The sequence below is a fragment of the Pocillopora verrucosa genome, chromosome 3, assembly GCF_036669915.1.
Source record: "Pocillopora verrucosa isolate sample1 chromosome 3, ASM3666991v2, whole genome shotgun sequence".
In the NCBI taxonomy this organism is placed as follows: domain Eukaryota; kingdom Metazoa; phylum Cnidaria; class Anthozoa; order Scleractinia; family Pocilloporidae; genus Pocillopora; species Pocillopora verrucosa.
Genome location: NC_089314.1, coordinates 27,624,418 through 27,640,121, shown reverse-complemented (window position 1 = coordinate 27,640,121; position 15,704 = coordinate 27,624,418). Strand labels below are relative to the sequence as shown.

The following is a 15,704-nucleotide window of genomic DNA, read 5'->3' as shown; positions in this document are numbered from 1 at the left end:
TTTTTTCGTCTATCTCAATCTATTTCGATGCAATATTTTCAGTTTAGAGCATCTCAAAGAGGACTTAAATTGCAGATTTGAAATTCAAATCACACAAACACTGGAAAAAAAACAACATGTTCAACTAGTCGTAACAAGTACCGCAGAAAACAAAAATATTCCGTTAATGTCCTTGTGCAAAACCAAAAGATTGGTATACCTGTGACAAGCCGTCGTGACGTCATCAATAGCCTTACAGAAACAACTATGGCGGACGACTCATCGAAACTCAAAGAACAAATCGCGTATCTCACGAGTAAGTAAGGATTGTAAAGGTTTATTTTCGAAAATGATCTTGCCATGAATAAATTATTTTTTTGTGTGTGTTGATTACGCGAAAAGACACTTCCTTTGTAACTTATTGGATTTATTATCCAGAAGCTAATCTTTTGTGCCGTGACAGTAACAAGCTTTCTGAATTTTACGCTTTCCTTGTAAATTGTGCGTCGATGCACCTACAAGCATGTATCGGTGTGGCATATTTTCTGTTAAATACTTTCGACTGAAGGATGTCTCTCCGAAATTTGTGAATTACCTCTATGCATCAATATTAGAAAATTACGATTTGGACAGTGATTGTGAAGGAGAAAATAACAGATAGGAAGTTCTCTTTCATTTTACATGATAGATTACTGTTGGTAGCCATAGCCGTCCATCATATTTTACGAATTGTCGAACAATCTACCTTTTTGTGGATTGAAACAGATTTTCGTCAGTATTAACAAATTTTACACGGGGCTCGTAAGAGTGTCACGATGCTATTTAATAAGCTAAGACAAAGTCAAGTTGTTTCTTTCAAATTTGGTAATTTTTTACTTTGAATGTTCTTTCTCAGATCTTATTAAATCTCATAAAAAGATACCTTCCCAAAGAAGTGTCTTTGGAGTTCAGCCTTGTACAGTCCAGGACAACAGCAGATCATTTTCTTGGCAAAGACCAACACAGAAAGGAAAAACAACCAAGCAGCAGACTTTACAGCCATCATTGAACCATGTGAGAGGGCAATCAGGAAGAGTTAACTCTTCATATAGTCTGGATCGCAGGAAATTGAACAGTCAAAGTTCAGGTACAGTGTACATTTATTGTATGAGAACTACCTGTCTTGTTTGAGTGGCCCTTCTCCATGGGCATTGACTCACAGTCTGCAATGAGTTCACTTCTGTTTGTTTTATTAGTCAAAACTATAACAAAATTCTCAAATTTGATTGGTTATCACCAGCCTGATTTAAGCAGTAATAGGACAGTGTAAGCATTATGCTTGAAATTGGACAGTTAAAGGGACAGTTAACATGTCATGCCTGTGTAAGTGGACAGAACATGTCATGTGCACTCACTGTTGTCTCACATTTCACCAAGGTAACTGTTGTTGGTTTCTTTAAATGAAAACGTGCAACTGATGTCCAATTTCCTTCTTAAATTTTTTTATAATTTTGATTAATTGGTTACAGGACTTTGCGTCTGTCTGTGATCATGCTCATGATTACAGACGGAATTGGACTTCTCTTAGTCCTATTACCATTAATAATAATAATAATAATAATAATAAACTTTATTTAAGTGTCAGTGTATTTTAGCACTGCTGTGCTAATTGGGGACACTGTAAATAAGGAAACAAATATCGCAAATAAACAGAAACTTGTTATAAACCCCAACTGGTAGGAGGCAGACCAGTTGGCTATTTACAAAGCGTGCAAGAGTTGAATTCGGGGCCACCGAAGACAAATCCATCCAGTGGCAGGGAGGAGGACTTGAAGCCGGGACCTCCGGCTTACAAATGCAGCGCCCTAACCACTAGGCCACGCTCGCCTCCATTATTAAAAGAATTGATGATGTTGATTCTTTAACTTCCAGTGGTGATTAACATGTAACTTCTCTCTATAAGATCTACACAGTATCCAGCAAACAGAATACTCAAACTTATCAGATAGTTGTTGTCTAAATCCAAAAACCAACTTCTCACAACTAATTTAAAAGGGGAGAATGAACAATGAGATCATGGGGGTTAAATAGTTAAGAATGCACTCATAAGTGCAGACTTTGCTCAATTTGATAACCCTCTCATTCCCAAGATCACATTAACCCTTTAACTCCCAAGATCTGATTGTTGATTCTCCCCTCTAGCTGCTACACATTTCCTTGTAAATTAGTTATGAGAACTTGGTACTAGATCAAGATAGCAGCTTCTATCTGATAAGTTTGAATATTCTCATTACCTGTTTGCTGAATAATGTATGGATATTGTAGGGAGAGGTTTTATGTTGATCGCTTCTGGGAGTTAAAGGGTTAATAATTCCCCTTACTCTCTGCTATACAATTTTTATGATGTTAGTTCAGAGAATTTGGTATTGGATCAACTAATAATCTCCTTGTTGATAATTCCTTTTGTTCCCACCACTGGTCTGCTTGATATTGCATTGGTATACTATCATTGAAATAATAGGCAGCCAGGTTATTGTGGAAATCACATTGTTTTGTCAGATTACACACAAGAATGGGAACTATTCAGTGCAAAGTTATCTGGGATTCCACAAAGTTTGCACAAATTTTCTGGCAAATTCTGAATATGGAATGGATTTACACGTTATCAATTGTTGTGTTGTGTATGATTTCAGGTCATGATTCTGAAAAGACAAAGATAAATGCTCCAGTCACTTCAGGGTCATCTGGATGTTCACATACTATGAACAACAATAAATCAATTCCTGAAAGTAAAACAGTCCTAAAACAAAATAACAGAAGAACAGAATTACCAACTCCAACGATGGAACAGGCACAAAAATCTCGCATGTTATCTTTACAACCAAATCATACTTTGACAGCAAAGAATCCTTATGTTTTGAATAAAAAAGAGATCCCTCCTTTGTCTAGTGTTAAAACTGTTGCACAGAAATCAGCCTTGAAATGGGAAAAACCCAGTGCTGCAAGTGCTTCAGGTTTGTCATCCGATGAAAGTAAAAGCCATATTGACTCAGAACTTTACAGGAAGAAATCACAATTACTGCAGGCAGGAACGTCATTGGGGAAGCCTTCCACTAAAGTGAAATCATCAACGATGGTTCCTCTTGAAGCACCATCCACATATGGAGCTCATGGATCATTCAAATGGTCAAAATCAAAACCATCTGCATCTAGTAATAAAGAGAAAAAAGGGAAAAAATCAAAGCCTTCAAGATCCAAGCTTAAATGGACAAAACTAGGAGCTCAAGTTGAGGCCAAAAAAGTACTGAATCCCTATGTACTCAAAAAAGAGAGTCCAGGAGGTGGAAATGCTTGTCAGAGGCACAAATTGACATCAAACAAAGCTAAAAAACTGGAAAAGCAACCACATTGTTCTTCAAAATATCAGGTACATGAAACAGTAGTTTTTTTTTTTTGTTTTGTTTTTTTTAACAAAAAACAGGGTTAAGTGTTGTTTTTTTTTTCCTTAAAGAAAGGAACCACTCACAAACAAAAATGTTATGTGGCCTATATTGTCTATAAAGGACACAATAATTGGCAAAAAAATTATGGAAAGCAACAGCAACAATTGGTATACTGAACTACACTAAGCATACAATGTAGCCCTACACTGTAGATTTGATGAGTGGATGAATTATTTGCAAAATATATTTGTTCTTTTTATGCCTGTTGCATTCCTTTATGTGAGATGAGCAATGAATTTTGGAGACAACTGTATCTCAGGATTTCTTAGGCCTGAAAAACCCTTCAGAATTTGAATTGACAGACTTACAATTTTGCAGACTGGTTTTACAATTTTCAATAGAGTGTACCCCTGTGACTTTCAAACTCTTTTCACTCAACCCTTTACACCCTTATATCAGTATGCATATTCTCCATACTGTTCTCTATACATTTCCTTAAGTGCTGACAAGGAGAATATGCATAACAAGCAAGAAGGTCTTTAATTGGTGATCATTCCTCTATTCTCATGACCATAAGGGGTTAATAGCAAACAATTTTACACTTGCTTAAACCTTGAATAATTTCAGGGCTAGGTTGTTCAAAGCTGGGTTAAGATAACCCAGGGTAAGTGTGAAATTTGATTTCAGATCTGAAAGCTTTAAAAGAAAATTCAGTTTAAATCTTTTTGATGATCAATTTGATGATCAGATGTTCTGAAAAGAATGGGGAAATTTTTCTCAGAAAGGCTTTTGAAGAGATAAATAAGAAAAGTGGATTGAAATTAACCCCAGGTCAGTGCTAATCGACTTTCAAACAACTGGCCCAGGAGCATAAAAACTTACAGAAGAGCAGCTTTTTTTAAGAGGTTGTGTTTAGCTCTTACTGAATTAATACTTGCAGTGTCATCATTTTTCCTAACACATTTGATAAATGTACTTTGCAGACAGATTCTGTTGTAAGTAAAAAGGTTTTGTCACAAAGATCTTCTGCTGGGTTCATTGACAGGTATGGTTATGATCTTGAAATAAATAAATTTTATTTATTGTTAGAGAGTGGTGGGCCTAAAAGTCAGTGTTCTGGACTGTGGGTGGAGTAATTTGGCAGTCTTTTACTATGAAAAACATTAACTAATTAAAAAAGATACTTTCATTATCATTTAAGCACCAAACTCAGTTTCTGCAACAAACTAGATGTAAGAACTGAACCTTATTATGTCCAGTGTTTTTTTTAATTGGCCTCCATCACTATAATTCCCAAAAGTGACCAACACATAAATTCTCACTGCAGGTTTATTGCATAAACCAGCTAACATTAACCAATAACAAATCATCAAGATACTTATGTTATCATGATATAACACTAAACACTGATTGAGTCTTTTTTGTTTTCTTGTGCACAGAAGGCAAAGAACCATTCAGGGAGAGAGTCCTGTGGTTACAAGGTGTGGAACTAAGTTACATGTCCTTGCAAATTTACTATAGAGATAACTGATACAACTTTATATTTGAGCAAAAAGAAAGGTGCCTTAAGTATTTTAGGCAGAAGATCTTCTGACGCAGTACTGTTTAAACTCTTGAGACATGCTGAGTAAAATGACTTTTTACTTGTGGCCATTAGATAAACTTACCCACAACTGAAAGTGACAAAATTCGTCTCCTTCACTGGTTGTGGTATTTCAATAATAAAAATGTGTTCTCCATTTCAGGAAGTAACAGGTAACATTTACTGCCCATAAAACATGTACCTCCTATTCCTGCCTAAAATTGCTTGGAATTCTTGAAAATTCACAGGGTAAAAGGATTGCTCTACTGATTTGAAAATTTATTTACTTACCTTGCTTAAAAGAGGGAAAAATGCCTGACTATTGTAAAAGCACCATGTTATGCCAAGTATTTTTAAACCAAAGCTTTGAAATGGGACATTTAGAAGATGAAGGTGATTTTAGTGTAGTGTATTTGTATGCTTAAGTTTTTTGCAAATATTGTCCAAGATTGCAGCATATAATGTAAACTATCATATGTATTATTGTTTGCTCATTTTCCAGATACAGAGTTGTGAGGTCAAAGAGGAAAGAAGCTCCAATTAAAGCCCAGGTTTGTTATTCAATACAGACTTCATTTGACCTTTTACTGTGTTATATTGTATTGCCTCTGTTGCCCCAGCTCTGTCCACATTTTGCTCTGACAAAGGGCTAATGCTCAAAATGCCTGCTTTGAAACTGCTAACAGGGGCCAATTTACAATATCAGCTCAGTTTATTATACCAAATTACCCAGTTATACTCTCCAACTGACACAGCACCACAGTTTCTTTATAAACTTACCCCCTTTATTCATCTGACCATTTAATATTGTTTAAGTGGCTTGTTACAGAGAAAGTAATGTTGCTGACAACAGTTGGTTCAATGTATGTGCTTGCTTTTTAGCATCACATATCATGTGTTGGTTTGTTCATTTGTACAGGAAACTTAGTTATTATAAAAAAATGATAAATTATTTAATTCTTAACTTCTCATTTGGTGATGCTTAAAAACAGCAAGAGTAAGTTTGTGTATTATGGTTTAGCTTGAATTCCCCCCCTCACCCTTAAAAAAAGATACAATGTGAAACAGAAAGTACAGGGTTTTTATCATACTGGGCTCCTTACTGAGTGCCAATGGAAAAAAAAAAGAAACTACTGGTAAAAAACTTATATTGCATAATTATCAACATAAAATTTTGAATTGCAAGGAGATGAAGGTGACATGAGTCCAGTATCAGCAAGTCCTATCTTGACCCTTTAACCTCTAAGAGTGGCTGGCTTCTAATTTATCCTTACAGTATCACCCTTGAATCAAATGTAGAAGCTCCTGATTGTCACACAAATTCTCCTTGTCAGAAGCATGGGACATGCAAAAAGAACAGCTAGGAGAAAATTGATATTAATGCTATGGTCTAAATGGATAAGGTTTTGATCCAAATTTCTCTGCTTGCACCTGCACTTAACAAGAGGTTGTTTTTTTTATCTCTATATCTTCCGTGATCAAGTAAAGGTGTTTCAGGGCTCGAAATTAGCACTCGCAAACTCGCGAAATGCGAGTGGTTTTTCGAAGTTGCGAGTCTAAAAAATAGTTAGGTTCCTTCTTTTGCTAGTAAAAAAAATCTTACTAGCAAAACTTTGCTAGTAGACAAAAAAGTTAAGTTCGAGCCCTGTGTTTTAGAGTGTTTTTGTCCTAATTAATAAGACCAACATTTTGTCAATGTTCTTTTGTAGAAATTGAATAAAGTGGTAGTAATTGGAGGCATTCCCTATAAGACTTCGTCCAATAAACTGACCAAAGCCAAGTCATCTTCAGCTGAGAAGGGAATTAGTAAAGGCAGCAAGGGAGTCGGTGAGCCATTGCATGATTTTTGCAAACACATCTTCTAGTGTTTGTATGTTTTATCATCAATTTGTTAAAAAAGTGCTCTTCCATTTTGGATTCATGGTAACATGATTGCCACAGGGATGATTTCCTTTAAATTAATTTTTTATTTAAATTATGTAGAATTTGATGAAATTTATGATTATTATTATGGTTAATATTATAATCATTATTACCATTTGATGGATGTCTGTTCCCAGCAAGATTGAGTTGCAAATTTTTAAACCTGCACGTACATTGTAACAGGTGAACTTTATCCTCTTTCAGGGAAGTTAACGAAAACGATCATAATTCAAGGTGAGAAGTTTGTTTCGGACTCAAAAGGCAAGACTCTTCAGAGAATCAGTAAAGGTATGTATCTGTGTGATGGTGGGAAGCTAGCAGTTTGTCAACTGCGTCTTCCCTTGCTTTTCTCTGTTTCCTTATCCCACCTAAAATTTCAACAACAAAACCGCACATGACCTAGATTGTAAATTCTCCCATTTGGCTGCCACACCATTCTTTGTAATTTGGTTACGAAAGTTTGATGTTAGATCAAGATAACAGCTTCCACCTGATGAGTTTGAGTATTCTCGTGACCTGTTTGCTAGACAATATATTGATCTATTCAGAAAGAAGTTACTCGTTAATCAATCCTGAGAGTCAATGGTTTAATAATTCCCCCTTCCCTGAACGTTCGGTGAGGTTACCAGTAGCTTACCAGAAGCAGTACAATTACAAGGGGAATCGTTGTTTCATCCTTTCCTGGCTTATTTTTATTCATACAAAAAGTCGAGAAGTCCATACTGCTCCAATTCAGATTTAGAATGTGCAGAGCGTTTTCTAGTCCCTAATCTACTTTTATAGATTCAGGTATTTATGAAGTTAATAGAGCAACCGTATCTTTGATTGAAGACGATCTAGACGTTTTAAAAAAGGAAGGGAGTGTACTCCTATTGTGCCCTAATTCGACAAGATTTTTCGTACACTTTATCATAAGTTGCTACAGTTTAAGTGTATTCTCAAAGAAGTACATAAAAGCCTTTGTCTAAGGGACGCTTCTTTGCCCAAAAAAAAAACACCCTTCCTTCAGCCCAAATCGTAAAACTCGTTATTGACCCACGAAGCATCAATTACCGTAGACTATTTTCAGTGTGACTGACTGCTTCTTACCTTTAGTTCCCAGACGAGCTTCTTTGAGGGATTCAGGTTCCTCTAAACTACGTCAGAAACCCATGAGTAGAAGGCGGACAAGTAACGGCCACATGATTATATTGCGTACGCCAACCACACTAATCAGAAGTAAACTGAACAACACACCAAGCAAGGCTCTTGCCAGGTATTTTGAGCAGTCGATCTCAGTTCATGTGGGGAACGCATGATGAAGTTTACTTGTATTATAACTAGAGAAGGATATCCTGGCCTTAATAAAGTAAAAGATAAAACAGTGCACATCTGAAAGTGGTAAAGTGTGTGTCCAGTCACGAACAAAGAGGAGAGATACTCCATTCGAATCACTTTCCCCGCAAAAGAACCCAAGGAGACCGTAGGAAATAGTGTTGGTGGAATATATACTTTCAGTTACCTTTAAAAAAATATATTGAACTCCATCAGAAACGTTCCCTATGCATTCTTTCTTTTCAAACTACCGAGGCTAAATATTACTTATTCCTGTTCCCAGTCGCGTATTACGGCGAAGTATTCACAATGCCAGGGTGTATAACAAGAACAGGTGTAAACCCGTGTCGGAGCAGTACTGCATGTTCTACAACAGATTCGGTGAGTTACGTCTCCTTACCTTCGCCTCCATGAATACATGTACTATTGAGCATTTCTAGGGACCCTTGTTGGAACAGGTTTCTACAGTATTTCCGGTTCGTTCTCTTGAGAGTGCAATCGCTGTGATATCTCCATAAGAGATCTTGAGCATGACCTGAAACCTTTGCCAAACCGTTCTGTTGCTGTTCTTGTTTACCTTTGTACAGTTTCTTAGTCTTCTTTTGCGAGGACGTATTGTATTTTGCCGGGTTTTTCAAATTCTATTTCTACTATTGACAAGAGTGCAGAGTGTACTTTCGTTCTACGTAATAAACCACTTTAACAACTGTTAGTTATAATTCTGTTAATAATTCTAGTTATGAACAACTATTAGAGAAGGCAGATCTGCCAACACTACTAAATAGTCGCTTACAGGATCTGTGCATCCTTATGTATAAAGTAAAGCATAAACTGTGCCCTGCATATATAAGTAACATCTTTAAAGAACCAAATAGTAATTACAATCTGCGGCAAGCAGATTTCTCTATACCTAGGTATGAGACAGTCACCTATGGCAAGCACTCTATTAGATATTTAGGGCTAGGCTATGGACAAAACTACCCAAGAGTATCAGGGACGTCACAACCCTAACGTCGTTTAAAAGCAAGATACGCCAACTCAATATAAGTGAACTTTTAGATGATGGCTGCGCAGGCTGTAGCCTTTGTTCATTTTGACTTCTGTGTATTTTTACTATAAATCTCTTAATGAGTTAACTATAGATATTTTACCTACTACTGTATATAGTTTTTTTTTTTTTTTTTTTTTTTTTTTAGTTTGTATATTCTCCCCTAATTGGTGTCCCCAAATTAGTAAGGGATTTGTTCCCTGGCTAGACGGTTTTTGACACTTTAATAAAGTTTCTATTCTATTCTATATTCTATTCTATAGTAGATTGAACAACTTTGTTCGGGTTCTCTCTTTTTTTCATGTGAATTATTTTAAAAGCAATGCCTTGCACTTCATCTTTTACGATCCTTCATAAAACAAGACAAATAGATCGAAAACGTTATTATTAATACTTTAGGAAAATGCCATAAGAGGGACACTTGCCCATATATTCACGACCCATCTAAAGTTGCGGTTTGCACAAAGTAAGTATGCTTATAGGCTGATTCAGTTGTCTTTGTGATGGGAAAACACCTAAGCTAGACCACATCAAATAATTGACCATTGCTGAAATGTTTTGTAGGTTTCTTCGTGGTCGATGTAAAAACTTGGATGGATCTTGTCCGTTCTCTCATAAGATTGACCCAGATAAGGTTTGTTGGCACCTTAGATATTTTTCTTTTTCCTGTAATGTTTGTTTTGGTTTTTTCCTTCGTTTATAAATGTGAAAATCCAGTTTTAAGACGCAAGTGGCACAAGTAACTTTCTGTAAATGTTCGATTTGTCTCAGATGCCAGTATGTCAATTTTTTCTCCGCGGAAAATGTTCAAACGACAATTGCCCATATTCTCACGTTAACGTAAGCAAGAAGGCAAAAGTATGCGAAGATTTTCTCAAGGGATTCTGTGCTCGAGGACAACAAGTAAGTATGCCCAACTTTGTTGGTGAAAAGCCCTTCCTGACGTACAAACTTACTGAAAGAAAAAAGGCGCTGTTCTTGATATTTTGGTTTAACAGCGGTGCTGTGTTTGTTTCTATATTTTGGTGAACACGTTCGGGGTTAGGGAAATTGAGTTGCCTTGGTGAAACAGCTAAAATAATTTACAAAACAATTCTAATATAATTCTAAATGCACGAATCAGCTAAAGAACAAAACTTTAACCGCTCCGCTTCACGTCAACTGTTTTGATTACCAAGCTGTTTGCTGTAAACGCAAAGTAGAGTCGCCCTATTGAATCTTTCTTGTTTCTTCTTTGTTAGTGTAACAAAAAGCACATCTTAGAATGCGAAGAATTCTCAAGGACAGGCAAGTGCTCCAAAGGCTCAAAATGCAAGCTTATGCACAAGGCTAGAAAACCTGCAGCATCCCGGAAACGAAATTCCTCCTCTAACGAGGAACATGGCACCTCAAAACTCCCTAAGAGAGATTTAACTGGTGACGAAGGATTCCTTCCTCTCATAGCTGGCGCCTCAGGTTTGTATAATGTGACGTATTGTATATAAAAGCCGTATACTGTACCAGAACAGCAGGTAAACGGATGCAACCGGCAAAATCACCCTTAAGAGTCTTTCTAAACTGTTTTCAGTTTGAAATCGCTTTGCATAGTGTCGAGGAATTCACCCATGCGAATGTCCTTTTTCTCGCTTTCAGATATTGTGGTCGCTATGAGACTGCCTCTATTTTGTTAGTGACTTTAGCAGCTGTACCTTATCTGATATCAGTCCAATGAATCAACGGTAAATCAACTCGGGCTAACCACTTTTCCAACATAAATATTTTGTTGAGACTTTAAGTCTTTGTAGCTTAAAGGTTCTTACTTGACTTATTCACTTGGTCAAGACGAGTGGTTACCCAGCCTACAATTTTCAGTCCTTGACAATTTTCTTTTTTCGCGTGGTTGTTGGTTAAGTCATCTTATGTTTTAGATTTAGAGAAAATTCCTGCACAGGATTCATTGGGGAATTCTCAAGAAGAGACTAAAGAAATGACGGGTAAGACTGATCGGGACCCTCGTTCAAACATGTCGAGCTTCTTTTTTCAAATCTGAAGAAAAACATAGTTATACGAGAGCTGCTTCCTTATGAAGCAATTTATAAACTGAGTGTCGGAAAGAAACCCGAGATTTTGTTGATTTTTCTTCACTACACTCTGTGATTGGTCCCAAAATCGTGCCACCCCTCAGCCAATCAGATGCAACATTTAAAACCACTTCTGCTTTGTGATGTGTGCCGCTTTTCCCGCTCTTTATGCCGTTTAAATTTATTTGCTCTGAGTTTTCATTTGCTCTATGCGATATTTTCATCCGTTCTGATTGGTCGTTGGGATTACTTTGGGATTTGGTTTGTCTCTGCTCTTTCTCGAAACGCTCTCTATTCTTTTTGAACGGGGCAGCTCTTATTGTAATAGCCACGGAAGGGTTTTTAAGCGACCATGCTTGCTTATAGATTAGGAATGACAATATCAGCGAAAAGGAGTCAGAACAAATTAAAAAGGAAAAAGGCAGAAGAGAACACACACACTTTTTTCCTGACGCCGCGAATTTACCTGATTTATTCTCAGCTGTACCAGTGGTAATTCGTCCAAGGTTCCTAAAGCCCATAGAAGCAGAAAAAGTCCGGACACCAGAACATACTTCTTCAGAATAGGTAGGCTTGGTTACAAGAGGTTCTTGTTTGATCCTCCTTGTCTCTGGGCCACTGAATTGTGGGGTTTATTGATAGATCGAGAGGTCGCTTTTTTCTTCCTCTTTTTTTTCTTCGGACTGAGTGAGTGAGTTCAATATATTTTTTGTGTGTTCTGCCTGTGATTGAGTATGTGATGTGTTTGCCTAACTCACGTCATAGTTATTTAAGGGGACTAGATAAAAAAAGGTGGCTAAATTTAACCCCCTCCCCACCCCGCCCTTCCTCAAAAAAGATTTTGCCGAATGGAAAGTAATTTTTATTTTTTACGATTTATATTGTTTTGTTCAATGTAAAGATTTTTTATGGGATGGTCCCCCTTTGAAGCCATTTTTGGCATGACGGTCGGGTCTCATACTTCTGAATCATATGATAGAAAATCTCTCTCCTGTTGGGGGAACTCGTAGAGGGAATGTCGAGACTGCATTCTTTCCGCAAATTTACGTGCTTATGAGTTCAGCATACTATTGTTAAGTAGAAAAGTTTGTATACAGAATAGATCAAGTTTATGACAGTTGGACTGTAAAGAAAATATGTAAAATTTGATGAAGTCATTTGCAAAGAGATCAGATGGAAACCATCGTAATAAAAGAAAACGAATATGTTCAATACTTTCTTCATTAAACTTGTCTAGTTTCTATAAGAAAGGATCTGTGCACACGTAAATGACATGATACTTGTCCGCCAACCCTTCCTACACACGGTAACGCCACGCGGAATGTGGTCTTCTGTTTACTCTCTGCGGCATTTAAGGACCATTTCATATGCAGGCGAGGGGGAGCGGGGGTCACAGGTTTTCAAGGTCAACAGAGGGGATCAGTCGCCGCCTACAGAGTGTAGAGGAAGGGGACTATGGAAGATTGGGTGCCAATTAGGAGGATCATAAAAATATTACAGAGCCTTACGGGGGTTCAGGTAACTGTTTTCGTGACCAAAATCTTCAAACATCAAATATGAAGCGTTTCTGTAGATTTCTGGGTCGATCTTCGGTAAACCCACCGCAGTCTTTCCCGGCGAGCTCAGAAACGGTATTCGCTTAGCGTTGTTGCCACCTGTCAGTGTTTTATTACGGATCGCATTCACAACAGCTCTGGTCCATCGATTGTATTTGTCTGGTCTCTTTCGAAGACTGTGTTTACAAGGTTTGCCGTCTTTTTTACATTCGTCTATTCCTAGTTCTGTGAAGAGATTAAAACTCAGTCGGTAGTCCCTGTCTTTCAACTGTCGTGCCACCGCTGTCCACCAGTTCACGTAGGCTTCAAAATCCTCTTCTGTGGCGTAAGCCTCTGCGTCATGGTGAACCCAAGAGATGATTGGTATCACGTCGTGTTTCAGACAGTGGTCGACAACCCTCGCCAGGTTGTTAAGAAACCGTGTGAAGTTGGCAGCGGAGTAGTTGTAAGAGTACAAATCTGCCCTGCATCGAAGTCTTAAGTTACTAAAACCTTTATCACGAACATCTTTAATGACCTGCTCCGAGTAATGTCGCATTGGATCCTTCCTTTTGAACCAGTTCGTATTAAACCCTGTGTGAATCATGACTTGTTACTTTTTTGGCGAAATGGGCAGATCTATAGCTGAATTGACAGAGAAAATTTCAGTCTAGTTTATTTCTTTTTAAACTGTTACATTGCCCACAAGTGGAAATCCCAAAGCCTATTACGTTGAAAAATTAGATTGGTTAAGTGAGAATACACCGAAAGAAAGAGGGTGGCATTATAAAAACTGAAGGAAAACAAAACAAGTGGAAAAGAAGGCAGGCAACCAATTTGACAAGTAGGTAATTTTTGGAAAGTACCTCAGTAAGGAAACATGATATTCTTTTAAGAGTAGAAAAACGAAAATTTCACTTTCAGTAGCGAGTGAAAATGGTGGACAACGGAGAATCCACTGACCGACTTTGGTGTAAAACTATGGAAAGAGCCAGCGACGCACAACAAATATGCAATTTACTGATATTTTATCAATAATTGTTAATGGATTCGATGCTAGCTGATATCATACTTTTTAACAAATCGACAGCGATGCAGCGTGGTCTTTACTCGACAACGATATTTTTCATCACAGTGGTCAAAATGTTGTGGACTCATTCGGCTGCGCCTCGTGAGTCCGTAGTAAGACGCTTTCTTTCAATCATCTACGAGACTACGACCAATATGAGACAAGTCACCAACTTCCATGACAGTTTAAAAACCTACCTTTTGCCTCAGTTTCAAACTCCACCAACAGAAGGAAAAACAGTGGAAGCAGAATCACGGTTCTAAGCATCTTTTCTTCCATCGATTCCTGTCAATGATTAAAAAAGAAAGTAAAATTCGATATTTCGGTGTAAAGATGTCAGTGTTGACAAGGACTCTTCTCATAACCCGGCGGGAGGGGGGGGCTACTTCTTATCAGTTATGCGATACTCACTTTTACTTTCACTTTCACTGGTGTAAAAGTCACTCTTGTTAAACCTTGTTGCAGATGGTGTCGGGATGAACAGTTAGTAGGTGCTTCTGTTTAGCTCGTGCCACAACTGAATTTACCAGCTTCAAATCACTCAATTTAATCCTTTCAAGACGTACAATTTCGCATTTACAAACCTCACGTATTTTCAGTAGTCAAGGTTACCCCGGAACTGGCAAAAAAGCATTAAGGTCATAACCTAATCGAATTTACGATAAAGGTATACTTATAACCTGATTATTTTAGGACGGTACCTTCCGAGGAATGCTAAACATCACGTCGTAAAAGCACACGTATTAGGAAGTTCTTTCCCTATAGAAGCGCCCAATATATTTTAACCGGCTGCTTCTTTTAGCCTTAAAGGGGCTTTACTCAGTTGTATTTAGGCTATGAAGAGTTTTTGTAGTTACTGCTTCCTACACGAGAAAAAGCCACTTTTGTCAACATTGTTGGATCGTGTTGTGAGATGTTGTGATTGAGCTGACCAAACGCACGTAACATCTTGCAACATCCAAAAAATCTTGCAACATCCAAAAATCTTGCAAAAAAAAATTGATCATTTTTCAAACTTAATCCAACTTTGACTACGAATATGTGAAAATCATATACGCATCTTGAAAATCATATATCCAACATCTTGCAACATGTTGCAATACGTTGCTACAGGGTGGCCAAACGCGTGCATGCATATGCGTCCCAAGCTCATGTCTTGAGGAGAGGAAAATATTATTTTCGGACACGTACGTATTTATTAATGAAAGCGTTAGGATTGTATCATAGGATGTTAGGTTACGCGAGGAACCGTTGAGAATTTGAACTCGCTAAATATTCCGAGACATGAACATTTTACAAGTAAGATTAATAAAACTAACTCATTCCTTATGTGTCCATCGTAGTTTCTAATGATCTCTGCCGTTTTGGGCTTGCTTTGCTATCACTGTAATTCTAGTCATAACGAGCACTTGGAAATACTGGTGGAAAACTCGTTTTCATCGTAATGTGCGGAGATTTTTACACTTTCCAGGGTGCGATGATCTCAGATAATTAACTGTGTTGATATTTCGGAAAATTTAGCGTTGTTAATGGAGCATATGTTGTTCCCCATACTATTCCTTATAACGGATTCAAATTCTCGACGATTCCTCGCGCAACCTAACACTGCGTAACATACGTAGCCTACGTGTAGCCGAACCCCCCCCCCCCCCCCCCAAGGCAAAACGGAAGGTAAGGAAAATTCTACGTTCCCTCGCTTCCGTTTCACTTTGGGGAGCGGGTACGGCTACACGTAGGCTAACACATACCTGACCGAGAATTAATATTTCGAA

General features: G+C 37.7%; 2 protein-coding genes across 2 annotated transcripts; one reads left to right on the top strand and one right to left on the bottom strand.

The window, feature by feature from the left end:
• Window positions 1-208: 208 nt before the first annotated feature.
• On the top strand, window positions 209-12,540 carry LOC131799599 (zinc finger CCCH domain-containing protein 3). Its single transcript, XM_059117308.2, has 16 exons — window positions 209-295; window positions 875-1,105; window positions 2,652-3,385; window positions 4,385-4,446; window positions 4,841-4,882; window positions 5,486-5,534; window positions 6,693-6,810; window positions 7,111-7,194; window positions 8,002-8,161; window positions 8,504-8,601; window positions 9,668-9,734; window positions 9,833-9,902; window positions 10,040-10,171; window positions 10,510-10,723; window positions 11,176-11,241; window positions 11,810-12,540. Exons 1-16 carry the CDS (start codon window positions 247-249, stop codon window positions 11,893-11,895), a joined length of 2,262 nt encoding a protein of 753 aa, XP_058973291.2. The 5' UTR covers window positions 209-246; the 3' UTR covers window positions 11,896-12,540.
• On the bottom strand, window positions 12,530-14,699 carry LOC136279477 (endoglucanase 1-like). The gene is given in 3 exon segments (XM_066163356.1): window positions 12,530-13,508; window positions 14,130-14,217; window positions 14,344-14,699. Coding segments are annotated over 2 exon segments (768 nt in total). The 5' UTR covers window positions 14,212-14,217; window positions 14,344-14,699; the 3' UTR covers window positions 12,530-12,822.
• Window positions 14,700-15,704: the final 1,005 nt, after the last annotated feature.